This window comes from Protopterus annectens, chromosome 10.part0 (assembly GCF_019279795.1).
Source record: "Protopterus annectens isolate FY-2018-M chromosome 10.part0, PAN1.0, whole genome shotgun sequence".
Taxonomy (NCBI): Eukaryota; Metazoa; Chordata; order Ceratodontiformes; family Protopteridae; genus Protopterus; species Protopterus annectens.
In genome coordinates this window covers 1,430,923,227-1,430,944,202 of record NC_056744.1, presented here as the reverse complement: position 1 = coordinate 1,430,944,202, position 20,976 = coordinate 1,430,923,227, and the positions used below count along the sequence as shown (strand labels likewise).

The 20,976-nt window shown below is 41.3% G+C and overlaps 1 protein-coding gene across 4 annotated transcripts in view; it reads right to left on the bottom strand.

The window, feature by feature from the left end:
* CAMSAP2 (calmodulin regulated spectrin associated protein family member 2) overlaps window positions 1–20,976 on the bottom strand; it is a 1,491,011-nt gene that overhangs the window by 266,503 nt on the left and 1,203,532 nt on the right. For all 4 annotated transcript variants that reach the window (XM_044086048.1, XM_044086049.1, XM_044086051.1 and 1 more), the window contains 2 exons: window positions 9,866–9,947; window positions 7,717–7,819 (listed from right to left, as the gene is read on the bottom strand). In XM_044086048.1, the coding sequence (XP_043941983.1) occupies window positions 7,717–7,819; window positions 9,866–9,947 (185 nt within the window). The remainder of the gene's footprint in view (window positions 1–7,716; window positions 7,820–9,865; window positions 9,948–20,976) is intronic.

Below are 20,976 nucleotides of genomic sequence, written 5' to 3'. Positions count from 1 at the left end.
CGGCAGTCATTCAGGTATAAAGGCATCAGCCGACGCCATTTTCCTCAGTGTTTCTTGCCCCAGATGCCAGGTGCCCTCTAGGATGGCTAAATTTGGATAAATGCCAAAGTTTCCAAATAGTAGAGAGCAAACACACAAAATAAGCATGTATGTACATATATACAAACAAATACACCATAATAGATCCCCCCCAAGCTAGCTGAAGATTGGTAAGTACCCTAGGAGTACCTCAGAGGGGAAGGAGGGAGGGTAATCCTGACTGCAGATGCATTCCTCTCGGACATCTACATTTAAGGTAGGTACAAAACTGTACTATGTCCTTCAAGGATGCATCTGCAGTCTTTACAAATGGGTAGAATACCATAGCTAACCTAGGGGAGGAGGAAGTGAGAATAGATTATGGTGTAGTCAGGATCCCTTGCAAAACAGCAGTGGCAAAACCAGCACGGGATCTAGAGTATAGAGGTAAGTTATAATGCTTGGCAAATGTATGCACGGAGGTCAAAGTAGCAGCCTCTATAATGTCCTTGGTAGCCACTCCTCGTAAGAAAGCTGCGGTAGTGGCTGTAGCCCTTGTGGAGTGAGGCCTGATGTTCTCTGGAGTTTTCTTTCCATGGTAGGAGTAACAAAATCGAATGCAATTTCCTATCCATTTGGAGATTGTCTGTTTAGAAATTGGTTTTCCTTCCTTTCCTGTTGCATATGCTACCAGAAGCTGGTCAGTTTTTCTATTGTTTTTTGTCCTGTCCAGGTAGTAGCGTAATTGTCTGTGTACATCCAAGGTATGTAAGAGCTTTTCTCCCCTGTTCTGTGGATTGGGGAAGAATGTAGGTAGGTGGATAGCCTGATTTAAAGAAACTCTGGATACCACCTTAGGCATAAATGTAGGATTTGTTCTCATGGACACTCTATCTTTATGGAAGATCAGGAAGGGTTGTACTGCCATTAATGCCTGTAGTTCAGAGACCCTTCTTGCTGAAGTTATTGCCAGCAGGAAAGCAGTCTTCCAGGATAAGTATTGCAATTCTGCTGTAGCTGCTGGTTCGAAAGGAGGTAGAGTCAGTTTTTCTAGCACAAAGTTCAAGTCCCATGCTGGCAGTGGAGGTTTCCTGGGAGGTTTTACATTTTAATTCCTCTCAGAAACTGTCTGAGCAGAGGATGCGAGAAGACAGGAGGATCCAAGCTGTATTCTGCTGAAATAGCTGATGCATGTATCTTGATGAAGGAATAGGACAGGCCTGTATGGAAGAGCTCCGCCAAGTACTCCAGGATGTTGGCTATGTTCGCCAGTGTCACATCTTGCCCCTTTGCAGTACTCCAGATGAGATATCTTTTCCATTTTGCTGCATAATTCTTTCTTGCTGAAGGTCTACGAGCCTCCAGGATTATGTCTTTAACCCTTTGGGATAAATTTGGGTTAATTGCTGTTATGTAATGTTCCAGGCAGTTAGCTGTAGAGTTTTTAGGTTTGGATGCAGTATGCTGTAGTTGTTCTGTGTCAGCAGTAATGGGATCAGGGGCAGTGTCCATATTCGCTCCCGGGACATGCTCCTCAGCAGTGGATACCAATGTTGTCTTGGCCAGTCTGGGGCTATCAGAATGATCCTCGGACGTTCCTCTTTGATCTTGAGAAGCACCTTGTGCATCAAAGGAAGTGGTGGGAATGCGTATGCTGTCAGGTTTTTCCAACTGAAGGATAGGGAGTCCACCTTCCAAGCAAGTGGGTGGTAAGTCCTTGTGCAGAATTTCTTCAACTGGTGATTGAGTGGGGATGCAAACAAGTCTATTTGTGGTAATCCCCATTCTCTTGTGATGGTTTTGAAGATGTCCGGATGCAGCATCCATTCGTGGGCATCTGTTGTAGTTCTGCTTAATATGTCTGCTAGAATGTTTTCCTTCCCTGGTACATAAATTGCCTGTAACTGAATGTTGTAGCTCAGAGCCACGCCCCATAGGTCCAGTGCTAGCCGCCATAGAGGGTATGAGTGTGTGCCTCCCTGTTTGTTGATGTACCACATAACTGTGGTGTTGTCTGTCCTTATCATCAACTGGCCTTCTTGGAGAAAAGGTCTGAATGCCTGGATTGCCAATTTTACTGCCATCATTTCGTGATGGTTTGTCTTGGTTGACTTTTGCAGAAGGGCAGGCCTGTGTTTGATTGACAGGCCTGAGCCCACCATAAGAACTCTTGCTTCAGGCATGGAATCATTGGAATTTTGGTTTCTAGGCTGTGCTTGTGCTGAGACCACAAATTCTTTAGGTACCACTGTAGCTTTCTCATATGCAGCCTGGCATGAGGGACCAGTATTATGCAGGATGCCATGAAGCCTAAAGCTTGTAGTACTTTTCTTGCAGTTAGTTGGCTCTGCTTTGTTAATGCCAAGAAGTAGAGAGGAAGTTGTTCTTTCTTTTCTGTAGTTAGAAATGCCATTTGTTTTGATGTGTCCAGTTCTGCACCCAGAAAGGTTATTCTTTGGGATGGAATCAGCCTTGACATTTTTGTATTGACTGTGTATCCCAGGGCTTGCAGCAGGTAGATGACTCTTGGTAAGTCTTCTGTTAGTTTGTTTTTGTTGTTCGCTTGTATCAGGCAGTCGTCCAGGTAGGGATAGATTTGAATTCCCTGAAGTCTGCAATGAGCAATTACTGATGCCAGGCATTTCGTGAACACTCTGGGTGCAGTAGATAAGCCAAAGGGCAATGCTGAGAATTGATAATGCTCTGATCCTGCAAGAAATCTGAGGTATCTTCTGCAAATTGGTCTTATGGGGACGTGCAGGTATGCCTCCTTAAGATCTAGAGTTACCAGCCAAGACTCCTTGCCCAGCATGGGAAGAAGCTGCTGTAGGGTCAGCATTTTGAATTTTGGAACAATGAGGAATGTGTTTAAAGCGGACAGGTCTAGAATAGGCCTCCATTTGTTTTCTTTTCTTGGTACCAGGAAGAGCCTGGAGTAAAATCCCTTCCCTTGCTCCATAAATGGTACCTTTTCCACAGCTCTCATTCTTAATAATTGAGATATTTGTTTTGGAGCTTCCGCCCGTTGAGAAGGTGGTAGGTTTGGCATTCCTCTCTTTCCTGGTAGTGTATGGAAATGGAACCTGTAACCTTTGTCTATAGTCTGCAAAATCCATTTTTCTCTTGTAATGCAGTGCCAGTTTCTTGAAAATAATGTTAGCTTTCCGCCTAAGGGTGCTTCTAGTTGTTCCCTGGTAGGCGGTGCCACAGCCAAGTCACTGTGATTGAGTTGTTGTAGTGGTGGTGGCTGTATCCGTGCCTCGTTGGTTGTTGCCCTGCCACTGGCGACCCCTGTAGGCACCCCTGGATTGGTTTCTGCCTCTAGAGCGCCTATTCCTGCCTCTTTGTGTCTTAGAGGAGTCCGGAAAGGACCAATTCTTGGAGGGCCAGTTCCTGCTAAACCTTGGAGGTTGAACTTGTAAGAAATCTTTCACTGTTTGCACAGATTTTGCTTTCTCTTCCATCTTTTTAGCACCTGCTGTGCGGGGGCACCAAATAAATTGACCTTGTCCATAGGTGCATCCAAAAGCTTAGATTTGACATGGTCTGGTAATGCCTGTTCTTTCAACCATGCATGCCTCCTGATAACTGTGCCAGTCATGGCTGATCTAAAGGAAGCCTCCAGTGCATCATAGCCACATTTTAAAGAATGGTTACTAACCTGCTGTATGTTATGTAACATTTCTTGAACATACTTTTTATCTAAAGATTCTTCAGAGGACAGCTTTTTAGTCAACTGGTCAAGCATAAACTCTTGATATTGAATCATATGAAATTGGCAGTTCAAAGCTCTAGCTGACAAAGTAGCAGAGGTGTAAACTTTTTTACCCCATTTCTCTAAGGACCTGGATTCCCTTTCAGAGGGGAGGGGGTTTTTAGAAGAAGTAGCTGCTACAGCTTTAGGGCCCTGGGAGACAGTCTCTGGATCTGCAAAAGGAGCCTTATATAAGTGGTGATGAGTGTCCGGAACCCTGTAGTACCTATCGGGCTTAGTAGGAGCCGGAGGTAAAGTATCAGGAGCAGAGCAAGCATCATTAAATGCATCATCAACAACAGAAAGAACTGGAGGTATAGCTAAAGGCCTATGCTGTGGCAAATGTAGAAAGGTGCAAAGCCTTTTTCTAGAGTCTGAGAAATCTTAGCCCTGCCACTGAAAATGTTCCCTCATAGCATGCAAGGTTTCCCCAAAGGAAAATTCCTCAGGAGGAGAGGCTGAAGGGATGGACTCCTCAGCATCAGAGTCTTCGTAAGGAGAATAAGAAGCCTCAGGAAGGTCTGTATGTTCTGAGTCATCAGAGGAACCATCTGTGGCTACTGGCTCAGGGGGCTCTGCTCTAGGCCTCTTTTCTGGAGGAGGGAGAGGCCCTGTCTGGATGAGGCTGGGCTCCACGAATTAAGGAGATGAGATCCTCTGCCAAAGACAGCATATAGGAGCTGGTGCTGGGCCTGTGAGAGGGGGGCTTGGCAGGCACAGGTTTTGATGCTTTGGCTGCTTTAGCCCTGGCAAAGGCCTTAATAGACATAGCTGGAGGCCTAGCAGCTCCACGTGCAGGGGTAGAAATATCAAGGGGAATGGTGTCTGATAAATCCTGTGAAATCGCAACAGAAGGTTGGATTTCAGAAGCAGTTTCTACCAGGTTAGAAGAGGCCTCGTAGAAGGCAAGTTATCGGCTGAAGAAAGAACCGCTTGCTCGGTTTCGCCGAAACCGAGACGCTAAGTGGTTTGTTTAACCGCGGTTTCGACGAAACCGCGGACCGAGTGTCGGTCCTTTTCTTTGCGGTTTTTGGTTATTTGCGTAGTCAGAGGATCCGACGGCATAATGTAGGCAAAATCGGAGCCGAAAATCTGTTCAGCAAAGTCCGGCGGCGTCTAAGCGTCCGTCGGTTAAAGAAGCGCAGGCTAGACAAGCTGCTACGTCGTGGTCTGGGCCTAAACAATGAATGCAATAGGAGTGGAAATCTTTATGAGGTATTTGTTTCCCACAAGATAAACAGTTATTAACTTTCTCTGACATCGGCTGAGGCAAGAAAGAGTCCCCAACGGGGTACTTAGCTTTATAGAAGTCTTCGAAGTAGTATTCGGTAGTAGTAATCTCTGGATCTGTCCGGCCGGCACTTGCGAACAGCTTCTGCTTCGGGCACCACGCGGCAAGAAAGACTGGGGAAAATGGCGTCGGCTGATGCCTTTATACCCGAATGACTGCCGCAATGACGTCGGGTGAAGTGCGACACCAGCCGAAGCCAGACCCAGACTTTGGAATCCGGCCGACCGAAGGGCTGCCTGACGACAGGACAACCCATTTGTAAAGACTGCAGATGCATCCTTGAAGGACATCCAGGCCTGACCTTGGAAGGTACCTTAGAGACTGAAGGTGAAGGCCTAACCACCTTAGGCAAAGAAGGGAGTACAGCAACCTGAGAGGCCCCCTCAGCCTGACCTGACTCCTGAGAGGCCACATCCTGCAAAATTAACAGCTCCCCCTGAGACTCAGCTGAAACCTCGGCTGGATCTACAGATTCCACCGTAGTTTCTAAAGAACCGGCGTCCGGAACGGACGACTCATCCTGCTTGGACCTTAACGATTTTTCCTTGCGCTTCTTAGCGGTAGCGGGCGTCGGAGGATCCGACGGCATATTGTAATTACACCGCTTGCAAGACAAGCCTAGCGCAGTCTAACCTACGTTTAATGGTGCGCTTATTAAACCTAGCACAAAAGCGACACCCGACTACGTCGTGCTCAGGCCCCAAACAAGGAATACAGAGAGAGTGGTAATCCTTATGCGGTATCTGTTTCCCACAAGAAATACAATTATTCACTTTTCTGACATCCGAATTAACTGAGGCAAGAAAAACAAAAATATTCTACGGGTACTTAGCCCAACTTGGTTTCGGTCTGAAACTCAGAATACGAAAATTTCAGAACGCCGAACGGCACTTGCAAACGCTGCTTCTGCTTCGGACCATGCGGCAAAAAAGACTGAGGATATGACGTCGGTCATGCGCTTTAATACCATGACGCACTGTCGTCAGTTCTGAGCGCCCATGACCGACGCCAGCCTAATACTTTGGTATTCGGGCCGACCGAGGACAGCGGACTACCCACAGGTTATGACTGCAGCAATGTGAGATGAAGAACATCAACAGAGGGTATAGGAAAACTAGGTATAAACCATGGATGAGCAATACACATAGAAAGGAATCCAATTTCAGTAATGAGAATAGATATATGGAAGGGAGACCAAAGTTGCTACTTACATATGGCAGTAACATGAATGATATATGTAAGATAGTGCAGAATAATTGGAACATATTGACGAGTGATATGGGTCTTAAAAATGTAGTAGGTGAGCGTCCCATGTTTAGATATAGAAGGAATAAAAACTTGAAAGATCTACTCTGCAAGGAAACACAGCACAATAATGAGTGTATGTTTACCATGAGCATAGGTACCCATGCATGTGGTAGGTGCAAGGCTTGTGCACATATCAATACTCAGACAGAGTTTAGGCACCCCATCACACACAAATTGTTTCATTTACGGGGCAGGGCCACATGTAGAACACAAAATCTGGTCTACTTAGCGGAATGTGAATGCTGTCCATGTTTTTATGTTGGTATGACCAACAATATGTTTAAGGTGAGGATTTTGCAGCACTTGGGTAATATCAGAAATTGTGATCTGAGTAATGCCTTATATAGACATATTAATGCAAATCCCACACATACTTTTAAATTCAGGTGCATTGTAAACATAAAACTTAACAGTAGGGGGGGTGATATCAAACACCAAACAGCCCTAGCAGAATCCAGATGGATAGTGGAATTCATGGCACACAGGTATCCGGGTCTTAATGATGTTTTACCTATCAAACCTACCTTAAAGAATAGGCGGGTTTTTCTTTGAATGTGATTGGTTAAATGTATTTAAATATGGTTGTTGTTTTGTGATTTTATGTATTGTCTGAGGAAGGGTTTATCCCGAAAGTGCTAACCTTGTTTTGCATCATTAAATTCTGAAGTGATTTTACTCCAGCAGTGTCCTGATACTTTCATTTTGGATATACCCTAACAAGTGCCAATGATACATGGGACACAATTGGGTTAGATTGCATGGCTAGGCTGATAAAGGCCCTGGTGGTTGTTAGCCTAGTAAATAACTGTGAACCAATGAACCTATGTCAAGCTACAAAGTGCATTCGTCAAAGGATGTTACTTCTGATTTTTATTCTGGTAATCACAAAGTATGAAGAAATGAGAATAAGCTCACCAGTTTTTCTCCTAGAAGAGAATGTACCCATCTACAAAGTTCCATTACCAAGAACATGGCACAGTTAGAAAATTATTTTGCAGTACAAAAAATGGAAAGAATGAAAGAAACTAATGAAAATTCCACAAACTAATACTTCCTGAGTGAAAAAATGTGAAACCAATTAATGTTTTCAAAATGCAGGCAGAAAAAAATGACAAACTCAGCAAAACATGGTAGAGCTATGTGACTTTGTGAAGAAAAATCTAGTACCTCAAGAGAGAAAATACCAAGGTCTGCGTTTATGTACAACGTAAACACAACATTGTTCTACTTTTGAAACACTGCACAACATTGTTCTACTTTTGAAACACTGCACACCCGTGGATGAAAGATTATTTTCATTGCAGATGGTTACATTAACTAAAAGAAAACAAACGCATACGTCTACCTTTTACTGAGCTCTGGGCTGTACGATCCATCTGCAAAACTACTTCTAGCAGAATCAGCAAGTGGAGAGGATGTCAGATTCTTCTGTGATGTAACACAATCAGCTGTATTACAAAATAAAACATATGTGAAAACCACACAATGGAATAATGGGATTACTTGTCAATGAGAAGAATTCAAAACACTCCTCTAGTAGAAATATTTCTCCCAACTGCCCTTTTACTTTTTCAGTTAATTTACTGTGATCATGGAATACACATTTCCTTTTTTTAAGCAAACACTGTTCTGCAATAGAAGCATTGTATCAGGCCACCTAATATATTTTTGGAACATTTGCTTGTAAAATAAAATTAGAAAAAACAATGAATGAAGAGTTTTTTAGGTTCTTGTTCTACCTGTATGCAAACACTGCTGGGCTGTCACACCAAACTCATCAGATACCTCTCGCACTTTGGCTAAAAACTACCAAATTCCAGTTCCTTATTATGGCATTCACCAGTGAATCCTTCATCTTTTTATTGATTCTGGAATTTGCAGTACTCAGTTGCTCATTGATGTGGAAATAGTAGCATGCTGTCACCCAGAATGTTAGATGAGTAAAATGTAGACACCCACCCCCAACACTATACTTCCATTACTTGACTAGCACATTGGCTTACATCTGGTAGAAGACTGCCACTGCAGTGCTATCTTACTGTGAAAGATTAACTGTATAAATTACTTATTGTAACCTCCTACTCGCCACCCAACCTCCACCAACATCCAGACTGTCCCCCCATTTGCCATCCCTGAGGACCTCTACATCTCCTTTGTTGTGATCTTGAATATGTCACTTCATCAAATGAGCCTCCCAACCTCTCAGAAGACAAAGCCTTGGTGGCTACTACCTCATAGGACCTGGGAATGAAGACTCACTGCGGATTAATTAACCAGAGCCAAACACTGCTACCCTGCAATGTCTGGTCAGAAACCCTACCTACATGGAGTAACATGTGATAATGTCAAGCATGCACGGTACACAAACCTACACATTATGCAATGGACATCCTGTCTCTTTGCCCATAGCTCCCAACCTTCCTTCTCCAAAATGTGGAACACTAGCCCTCATAATGTGGAACAAAGGAGCAAAATGTGGAACACATACTAAGATCTTACCAACAATTTCAGCTAGGAAGGTCATTGGATGGTTAAAACATGCTGGTTTTACTTATAAAAAAGATCTTTTGTGAATTAATATGATTCTTTTCTATTTACCATGGATATCAATTAAAAATTTTTGAACACTGAATTTTAAGACCCCAAATGAGGTATGTTTCTCTTAATGAAGTACACTTGAGAGGTATGTCTCTGCCATTTTTTTTATGTTACTGACCTAACTGCTCCTACCCCCCCTCCCCCAGAGGTCAAGCAAGCAGCATCAGCAATTAACCCGACACCTTTCGCTGGGTAGAACAATGGGCCGCCAGTAACTTCATCCTATTCCCGCCTTCCCCCTGCTAAAGGTAGTAGAACCAGGGTCTTGTTTCCGAACTTGGATCACAGCACTTGTGGCACAAATGGAGACCTGGCCTTGGAGTCATCTGCTGGTGATCTATGACAATTTTCATTTTTAATTTCAGAGTTTAAATGTCACTTGTATACTATAGAAGGCCTTTCTCAAGCATTCCAAGGGCTGCACAGTAATACTGTTTGTTACTTTGCATTCTAACTGAAAAGGCAATCCACAGTCTAATCAAATTGTAACCTTTAAGCACATTCATCACTGCTTTCTTACAGTTATGGGCGCTAAAGTGGGCATCAGAAAATGAATGAAAGTGAAGTGAAGTGCAAGACAAAGAACTTTAGGACATTATCAAGACAAAACACAAGATTAAAATCAATACACTGGTTTGCATAGGAAGCCATTCCTCTCCACTCCACTCTACTGGAAGGCAAATTTCTTTCCCAGTAAATCAGTAACTTCATCAAGAACAGTGACAAAGGACCTGATGCATGGAAAAGAAAAAAAATGATGATACATTTTATCTTGAGTGGAGGGAGATGTAGATATCTACAAAATGGGCATTTGCACTGTATTAGATATAGGAATTACTTTGTATAAAAAACATTTGTATTTTAATCTCATTAATGAATGTTAATTGAATTCTTACCTAAGGATCGGGGCTGTACAAAAGAAGGCTTTACCACTTCAAACCACCAAAAAAGTTCTGCCAAGAACACCAGATAATTATTCTGCAAGACAAAACATTAACATAAACTGTAACAATTCAAGTGTATTCAGCCAAAAGCAACACCAAGCAAAGATTCCAGTGACAAACAATACAGGAGCCACTATTTGCAAATAGCTTGTAAGGAAATGCTTTTATAGTCATTACTTAAACAGTATAGGTGTTCAAATCATTTTAATTGGATTCATTTTAAAGGAGATGTGTGTGTTTTAAAATTCTTAAAGACATTCGACTGCAACAATGAAATGTACAGAACACACACAGTTTGCTGATCATATATATGCATATATGCCCCCCCCCCCTTGACTAAATATGGAACTTTTTTTATAACATAACCTCGAATGGCTGGCTTCTGTTCATGGGCCTCCTATCTCACCATCCCATCTGCTATCCAATCTTCCTAGGCTGAAATCCCACAGTGGCCTCACAGACAAATGATCAGTATATTCTATATACAAGCGTCAGCCAGATCTTTCCCATTTCTCACGCCCAGTCAGGATCTCACAACAATCTAATGTACCATCAGGCAGGAAATCTGTTACTACTTCTCTCTGATTTGACATTATATTCCACAAGTTGCTCAGCACCCTTATGAGGGTTTCACACAGTAAGGTCCTGCATGACAGCCGTATGTGAGACAGGGCCATGGAACAGTGCATACCTGCATGTCCTCCTGAAGCTAGTTAGTCTATCACATGGGCTGTGCATCTTGTTGCAATGGACATCAGTTATCCACTACAAACCTATCTACACCCCTCATAAGCTGTGCGTTCTTTGATTAATCCATTTCCCATCCAGGGTCATTGGTTGCAGGCAAAAACCCATCCACTGTGGCTTTGGGACATGACGCAATTTCCCAGGATCCCTAACAGCAACAGAAGTCAAACTGTTGACAAAACTTAAGCAGCTACACACAGATTTAAAACATGTGCAATAATCTTAATCCACGCTTACCTCCCTCGTTAAGAAGCAAATTTACTACTGAAGCTAGAATGCAGGTACAGCTTCGTTTGCTTTTAATTTGCAATTAAGATAAAAGAACAAAGAAAGATCAAAATTAGGCCTGCTGGCCAGATGGTAGGGATCGGCTAATTAACCGACAGGGAGACAACAACTGAAAGGATTCAGGTTGGGGGGAATTATGAGATTTCATCTTGTCTGCGTAGCAACTTTGTCATGATACAGCTGTAGTTAAGCAGTTTGAAGGCTGACTTCAATGTCATTTTAATGGGTTACACTCAAAACAGATGCACCTCAAAACAGATAGGCCTCTTCAAGACTACAAACGAATCCATAAACCCAATCTCACATCTAACAACTGTCTTCTCCTTGACCTAATATTATTATTTCACTTGCCCTAAGGTTGTCCCTTCAACACTTAGTGGAAACTGCACAATCACATTTATCTAATAGCTTCTATCAAACAACCAGCATCCAATTCAGAACAAAGCATTAACCTAGTATTGCATTAAAAATTGAACAGGAAAAGGAAAATACAGTTGTCAAGGGAATGGACCCAGGATCCCCTCCCTGCAATCCAAGAGTCTTTGGACAGTTAGAAACCTGGTTGTGCCCAAGAGAAGCTTCTTCCTTAAACAAGGAAACCACCATGATATTGATTTTGAATACACATTCATCCAATGTATAATGAACCATTAACCTAATATTGTACTAACTACCTAACAGAAAAAAGTGTCTGTCAATCCAAAACATCCTTTAGACAGATCTAAAATGGCAACAATCCTGCTTCTTGCTGGTGACGTTCGCTATGAATTCTCAAAGCTTCCTAGCACTCCACAAGGCAACAGAATGTAAAAATCCTTCTATATGCAAATTACAAAGTTATATTCAGACAGACCTTTCAATTGTCCCTATTTTGGAGGAATTTTCCTATTTTCCAGCTTGATTTACCTCTGCACAGGATATCCCTATTTTTGGAGCTATGTCCCTATTTTCAGCCCTGACTTACCCCTTAACACAAATGTCTGAATCCTTCTCAACACATATGACTTTTGAAGCAGTTTAGTACACAGAAAACCACACTACATGACCAACATACTCATGGCAATCGTAATTTAAAGAAAGAGAACACACATCTTACACTTCTCTTTTTGTGAATCAAAGAAATAGCCTTGTAATGTGAATTTTGCAATACCATTTGTGACGCCCCTGCACTGGCCCAGAAATCAAGGAGCCTGAATCCTCACCACTGGCAACAGTGAGGGATGTACACACTGGGAGGATGAAAAGTACACACACACAGTAAAGTACAACTTCACTTAAGAGCACACAGAGATCACAGTCTGGGGTTGGTTTCCTTCCTTTTTCTCCAGATCCCCAATAAGACTGCCGCACAGGCACAGTTATATGGTTGATATCTCAGCTGAGTGGCCAAGCCAAAACCTCCAGCACCCTCTCTGTTCAACCAGTGCTTCGTGTTCCTGCCCAAGTAGCTAATGCACACACACACACACACACACACACACACACACACACACACTGATGTTCGATTTATATACAAACACACACTCCTGGGAAAGGCTGGCACAGGTTTACTAGCAATTCCCCCTTCTGCCCAGACTATAAGGTAGTTATCATTGCCACCAACCACTCTTACCACTTATTTAAGGCCCTTAAAAGGATGTCCAATCCTTCTGTGTAGTGTTACTATTAATCTAAATGGTAGTCTGACCAAGATTAAGGCTATTGGAGTGGCCTGTACAGTATCACCAAATAGATATGCAAGTACGTTAAGAGCTTAAATATGTCTCACAAATATCAGCCACAAAGATAGGTTTAAATATACTCAGTACACAAACACGGTTATTTCAGAATTCAAAATCACAGGAAATATTTGAAATCATCATTGCAGGACAGTTTCAAATAAATACAGAAAATGTGTAAAGTAATATTTACTACATTCCTAACTATATCTAAAAGAAATTAATGTACCTTAGCTACTTACTATTAGCAAGGCAAGTGCAGATGGTAATGATGAGTGGATGTTCTAAATGCACTCTCTCTGAGGGAGTTCTTAAATTAATATCAAATATTACTGCTAGGTTAGCTTGGGTGACATCCCCTTTTGTCATCTGATTTAAGTTCCCAAGCTAAACCAGAAACAGAATTTCACATCTCTGTTTTAAAAATACCTCTCTCTCAGATGTTTGCTCAGAACTGAAAGTCATAAAACAATAAAACACTTTCAAAACAAAGTATAGTTCTAGACATCCTGTCTCCTTGCTGCATTTAAACTAACGTTTATAGCATAATCATAAAGCAGTTTAATTTCAACTTATTTTCTTGAGGTTTTGCAAGTTAACTCAGTATGTTCCAGTTTCTACTATTAAAACATACATTTGCACAGGTATATAGTTTATATACATTTCTGTTCTTTTCCAGTAGGGTACACTGTGGATACATCTTAGCTCAGTACAAAACATACAGTTCTGTATAAATCATATCAATATTCAGAAATGACATATAATTATTTACAAAATTCCAGATAGCTGGGCTGGCAGCGTGACACCATTCATTAATGTTTATAGATTTTCCACTTCCTCCTTGATAATGTGGTTATATTTTTCCATCATTTGTGTCACAGAATGATTTACAAAATTCCAGATAGCTGGGCTGGCAGCGTGGCACCATTCATTAAGGTTTACAGATTTTCCACTTCCTCCTTGATAATGTGGTTATATTTTTCCATCATTTGTGTCACACACTGTTTTTTAAACTTGTATTTCAGTGTCCCGCATTCCTACTAGAAGCAGGAAAGGTTATGTGCTATTCTGTGTTCAGATTTTATACTAATTAGAAGTCCAGATTCTTGGCTAGATGCACCTACATTTCAAGGCTGATTGTCTACAGGTTGAGGGGGATACATATATAGAGCTGATTTCCCAGTCTTGACAATTAAAAACAACTCAATCTATACATCTGCAACAACTTTGATTTTACTCCATTTTACTTTCAAAAAGTATCCTCAAAAGACAATAGCAGAATTAATGACCAAATCTTCAATTACAATGCCTTCCACTACAATGGCTTCATCATAGTTTATAAAGATAATGCCATACAGCCTGTAAGTAACATTTAACACTTCTGAACTAACCAAGGCATAGACCCCAATTTTGGAATGTCCAACAGTTGTCCATTTCCAGACTTTCCAAGCAAACAAAAATACAGGAACCTTTTAAGGCTTTGACAAGGCTTCTGACAGGAAATAACACATTCACTGCCATTTGGACCTTAACCAAACACTTCCTATAGTCTTTTAAAAAGCACTGTTTTTATTGACAGGATTACAGCCTTTGGTATACTAATCATCTTCTATTAGCATTATCATAAAGATCAAGGTTCAGTATGGATACTCAGTAGACTAGTATAAAAACAACCCATCTGAATGGTCCTTTTATTAAAATTGACTCCTCAATCTTTAATTCTACCCCACTTAGTGATGGCATCCCCAAAGCCCACACATGCCCACACACACAACTCCTCTACTGTTTTCTTAGATTATTAACCATATACACATAGATGTACCACAAATAAAAAAAATACCTCTATGTGCTGCCTTCTTAGATATGACCATAAAACACTACTGGAAAATGAATTCCAGAAACTAACAAACTGGCTATGCTAGTCCCTTAAAAAGGCATTTACAAGTGATACCTTATGGGACAGACAATGAAAGCAGTGAGCTTCAGTGCCATGCCAGTGGATAAAGTTATTTCATCTAAATGGCCCATCATCCACCAGTCAAGGTTTACCTGCAAACAACAACCCAGTTTAAATACATTTCATCAGTTACTAACTTCTTAAATCCTCAGAAATCTATCAGGTGTATAATTAAACAGTCTTGCTCCTCATCTGACATGGAAATACCCACATTTGTCTTCCTGAAAGATGGAGCTACCAGGGAATACAACTCTTTCCTTTGTTAGCCATCCAATAACATGAATACTTTTTTTTGAAAGTTTAGGCAAACACTTCATCATGACAACATATTTACAAAAACTTAACTGTTACCTATTAAAAAACATGCTGACCTACTTTGCTCCTTCCTGATTAAATGAATAAAACTTTCCCCACACTGCGTGCGAAATGATGCAGTCATCCTTCCAATACCTTCTTTGTTTACGTGGTAATAATGAAACCCCTGACCTAAGAAAGCCAAATAATGTAGTTCACCAACATGACTATGAGTTATCAGTTTTACAACTAAAACCTCCTGTGACAGGAGAAAGTACAACACTTCCAGTCACTGTCATCCTTCTACTTTCAACAAGAAAAATGTAAAAAGAACAGGCATGTCAGGCATAATACAGAAAAAAAAGCTACATACAGCAGATCATATGGCAAGACAATTACAAAATCTTGTCAATCAAGAAAAAATGAGAAGTTGATTCAGGAGAACAGATAAAATATACCAAAAAAGGCAACCTAGCAGAATTAAACAATATGCTAAGATATTTTTCATGCAACTGAATAAACACAGAAAGTAGCAACAAAGTTCTGGACAGGACTTACACTTTTGAGATATAAAAGCAATGGTTTTAATATCAGGGGAAAAGTAATACATTTATAAGAAATCCGTAATTCATTACAGCCTAAGCAGAAATTCCTTAAGATTCCAAGAGCAGGATAAGTTATTTCTTACACTTATTTCATTGAATTGCACTTCTGTAACGCTTATAACTGTGCTATACATTTAATCTACTACATTTTGCACTTATACAGCTTTTTTTTACTGTTTCACTGCATTTATGTACTGTTTTATACTGTTTTAACTGTATTTTTCATTGGTAGATACTGTTTCATGACTCTAATTGCATGTTTACTGAATTACTTAACTGTAAACTGCTTTTTCATAGTAATAGTTGTATTTTCTGTTTGTGAGTGCTCTATCCGTGCTTTTCTGTGCATTTTTGATTTTTTGAAGTTTCTGTGTTCTAGTCAGGTATCATTATAAGTGATTTGTTTGCAGTTAAAAGCATTCGCTAGAGTCTCCTTGCTCCTTTATCTGTTTAAAACTTTCATTTAGTGGCTACAGCTAGTAGCTGTAATAGTCCCCCCCCCATTGTTGTCTTGTTCTTATACTTGGTGGCTTTGCAGTTGCTCGCCCATGTTGTATATTTGATCTGGGGCACTCCTCCCAGTTTAGTGTCATTAGTTCATTCTACCTAGCAGAGAGAGAACATTTGTGAAGGCCAAGCAACTTAGATTCTTAACACTGAATTAACTTCTGTTCCAGCTTTCTCATTTTCCACTTTACTACAAAAAAAATACAATTCTAAGCTTGTTTTGCCCCTTTACTGTAACGTGTCTAGTCCAGATACAGATATGCTGTATCCAGGACTGCTTTGTAAGCTCCTGAGCCCCCAAGCCTTTCTATGTTGGAGGGAAGCCTTCTAGCTCGTCAGTGGGAGTGGTAAGCACTAGGTAACCCATCTACCACATAAGGAGTGGTTCCTGGCCAAGAAATTGTCGTTATTGGCCATTTGGGCAGTTTTTCCATCAATATCAACTTTCTGATTTAAAAGCCTGCATTTGCATTTGTCTCCCCCCTTTCCTGTAACTAGTTTAGTCCAGATACAGATTTGCTGTATCCAGGACTGATTGTAAGCACTTGAGCCCCCCCAAGCCTTTCTGTGCTGGAGGGAAGCCTTCTAGCTTATCAATGGGAGTGGTAAGCACTAGGTAGCCTATCTACCAGAGGAGAGTTTCCTGACCAGAAATTATAGTTTATTGGCTGTTTGGACAGTTTTTCCATCTCTCTCAACTTTCCAGTTTAAAAGCCCACGTTTGCTCTTGTTTATTTATTTTATTTATTTTACATTTATTGACTGGGCTAGTCTAACTTGATACATGCCCATTTTCAGTAGAGGCCCGGGGAGATGAGCTCCAATGAAAACAATAACAAAATCATATATACAAAATTAATGTAAACAAGTCACAATGCAGGTACATTAGTGAGACTAAACAAAGAGGTTAGAAGTTCATAATATAGAGCAAAATAAGCAGGTATAAGTAGTATAATACAAATGCAGTTTCAATACATAATACATAGAAGAGAAGGCAGCTGATTATATACAATTTATTAGTACAAACGTGTTTACATTAACAGAATTCAAGAAGATGTAAGTAATAGTATCTAGAAGGAGAAGGTTTGTTGTTCTTAAGAAAAGGGTCTTGATTACTGAGAAGAGGAGGGTAGGCTGATTTCCCGTCTTTCCTGTAATTAGTCTAGTCCAGATACAGACTTGCTGTACCCAGGACTGTTTGAAAGCTTCTGAGTGGTGCCAGAGCCTGCTCTTCAGTTTTTCCCTTAGATCTACAAGTTCTCGCCTCTCCTGCACTTATACTAGCTTATTAGTCTAGCAGTTTACCAGACTTTATGTAGCAATTATTGTAGCACACAAGTGCTACCAGCACTAAACGTTCTACAAGGAAACGGATCTAGTGCTTATTATCAATGTCCACCCCACCAGGCATGTCCAAAGGTCAGCTCCCTGTGCTTTCTCCTACTAACCTGGTGAACATGGGCATCCTGAGGCAATGTAGCAACTGCCTCATGTACACCGGCAACTCACTCCTCTTACCTTCCAACACTCAGACTTGAGAGAGATGCACTTATATGTCCAAATTGGAAGCCACGCACTCTCCAGCCAAGACTGGAATAGTTGGTCAAGAGGAGAAGTTCAACACTTGCACCAACCACATGGAACACAGCCCTCCAGAACACACACCAGCACTGCCTTCACATAAAAACACAAACCACACATCCACCTTCGTGGAGGCTCTCAATAAAATTCTACCCAAGCAGCAGAGCCCTCCAAGGCAGAAACACACTAGACCAACACAACACAACACTAATCACGAGACACATAACTCTCCTAAACAGTGTGCCACTCAACCAAAGCCCCTAAGGCAAAACAGCATGCCCAACACACTAATCATAGGTGACTCGATAGTGAGGCACACTGATGTCCCACTCACTAGGTTGAATAAGGAGAAAGTAACAGCCAGCTGCTTGTCAGATGCCAGGATCCGACACATAACGCATGCACTCAGGCCACTCAACAACAGGTACAAATATGACTCTGTCATTGTACATGTGGGTGTGAATGACCTGAGATGTATCTCCCTGGTCTACATGAAAAGAGACACAGAGGAGCTCTCGGATTACGTAGCCCAGGCGGGTATGATCCTAGCCCTGAGCAGCATCCTACCATCATCCAGAATGATACCATAGTACAAGCAGCAAATGATTGACTTCAACAACTGGCTACATTTCTGGTGTCATTCTAAGGGGATCCAGCATCTGTCTGCCTGGGATGACATGACTGATAGACCTCAATGCTTTGCCAGAGATGGCCTGCATCTCTCACCCCTGGGCTTCCAGATACTGGCCAAGGCTCTTGCCACCCCTATAGTGCCTTTTTTAGGCAGTGTTCCAAAGACCAAATTACCACCGTAACAGCTACAAAAAAATGCAATCTGAGGGTCATGTTGTTCAATGCTAGAAGTCTAAATCTCAAAATGCACTTGCTCAAGGCACTCCTTAAAATGGAGAACATCGACATTTGTGCTGTAACAGAGACCTGGTTCAAGGCAGCAGAAAGCACCCATGCACTACCAAGCTATAACTCATTCCACACCTTTCAGCCCCCAGAATATCCTATTGAAATATATCAACGTAAAATTGTTACTTAGCTTCCTTTTAATGCAACTTTAACTTTATGTATGTAACCCAACATATGTGAATCTTTTTGCTATAACTGCTATTATATCAATATTGTTTAAAATTGTACTTGTTTAAAATGTACTACTGGAGCTTTTCTCCTCGGGTCTCCACTGAAAATGGGCCACAAGCCCAGTTGGACAAACCTGGTTAACAAATGTCAATAATTAATTAATTAATTAATTAATTAATTAGAACTTGGACCGAAGCTCCAAAGACGGTGGTGTTTCCATATTCATAAAGGATGCGCACACCTCCAGACCGGTAGCCCAACATAACGCATCAGAGATACTTCAGGTGCCGCTAACATTGGGTAAGACAGCGATTCAGGTCGTAGCCTGCTATAGGTCCACAACCATGTCCCAAGACTCGCACTCCACGTTCCTAAGCACCCTGGAGAATATTAGGGTCCAACCTAATACTCTCTTACTAGGCAACTTCAGCTACCCCTCCATTCACTGGGTAAACTACTCATGTACCAACACACTTGCCCAATGTTTCCTGGAGTTCATTAATTCCAATGCCCTGGTCCAGCTCGTTCTTAACCTCACTAGAGGTAGCAACATCCTTGACCTGGTCATTACTAACATGGGCGACCATTGCTCTAAACCAACAGTCAGCTCCTCCCTGGTTAGATCTGACCACAAACTAATTACCTTGGAAATTCACATCCCTCCCCCCCACAGCAAAGGTAGCCACCATGAAAAACTCCTCCAAAGCTAACTTTGGGATCCTAAAAACAGAGGTGGCTAACTTCACGGCTCTCATGCAAATGGAGAATAGTTGCGTGACTGCAGAATCATACACCAATGCACTCTACGAACACATACACAAATGCATGGATCTCACCATATCCAATAGAACCAAGACACCCTCCTCCAAAAAAAGGAAGCCAATCTGGTGGTCCCCTGCCATAAACAAACTCTACAACAGAAGGAGGAAAGTGATGTGGAATAAGGTGAAGTCCCAAGACTGGAAAAACTCCCTTATCTGCCTCAACAAAAAGTTGAGATCCCTCATCAAATCCTCTAAAGCTAGGTATGTAAACAGTATTGCAGCAGACAGTAAAGACAACCACAAAGCCTTCTATAGTTATGTAAAGAATCTCCATGGCAATATCCAGATTTGCTCTGAGCTACTGCACAATGGTACCTCCTATACCGAGCCAACAAATATTGCCAGTATACTGGCCGACAGATTCAGTGCCAACTTTACCCCCCAACAAAGGACCAATCACAATACCAGTAGACTGCCAGGCACCCAGTACTACTGCTGCACAGGTTAAAACAGCACTGTCAAAGGCCAAGAATACAGCTTCTGTGGGACCTGACAATATCCTTGGCTGTGTTCTGCATGAACTACAGAGTGAACTGGCACCTCATCTGTGTGCCCTGTTCAATCACAGCCTCACCTCAGGCTTTGTCCCTGCCGAATGGCGCACTGCTACAGTCATCCCTCTCCACAAAGGAGGAGCGACTACAGACCCTGGGAACTATCACCCTATTAGCCTGACGAGTCTGATATGCAAAGCTATGGAACTCAATCATCATGGACCTAATAAACAAGGATATACGGAATCTCCAAACACTGGATCCCACACAGTTTGGTTTTTTGAAGGGTAGATCATGCCTGCTCAATTTGGTCGACTTCTCTGAGTCAGTCACCAGAGCTGTGGATGAAGGCAAGGTGGTTCATACAGCCTACCTTGATCTGGCCAAGGCTTTTGATACCATTCTCCACTCAAGAATCATAGAAAAACTCACTAAGCTTGACATCAACCCCTATATCACTAGGTGGGTTGCAAACTGGCTCACAGACAGAACCCACAGTGTGAAAGTAGCAGACTTCAAATCAGACTGTCAATTAGCGAAAAAACACACAAAGGCAAGAGTAGTCCAAAAAGGTAACTCAGCAGGCAATAAATGTTAAAGTTCCAATTTAATGAGCGCTTTCGAAGGGGTCAGTGCCCCAACTTCATCAGACAAAATACAACTCTAACATCCTGTCTTTATACACTCTTTCATTAATTCATTAATTATTCAATTATCAAACTAAATTACCTTATATTATCTAAAATTTTCTATCATTAAAAACATGAAATTTTAAAATATAGCATTTATTCATACTTGTGTAACTTGAACGAACGCAAACAATCAATACACATTATTAAAAACAAAAAATAATTAATTAAAATTAAATATATTCTCTTTTGCTAATTTTTATTAAAAACCTTGGCATCATAAACTAGTGCAACCCCTAGTTGCAAAAACATTATTTAGCACCGAAT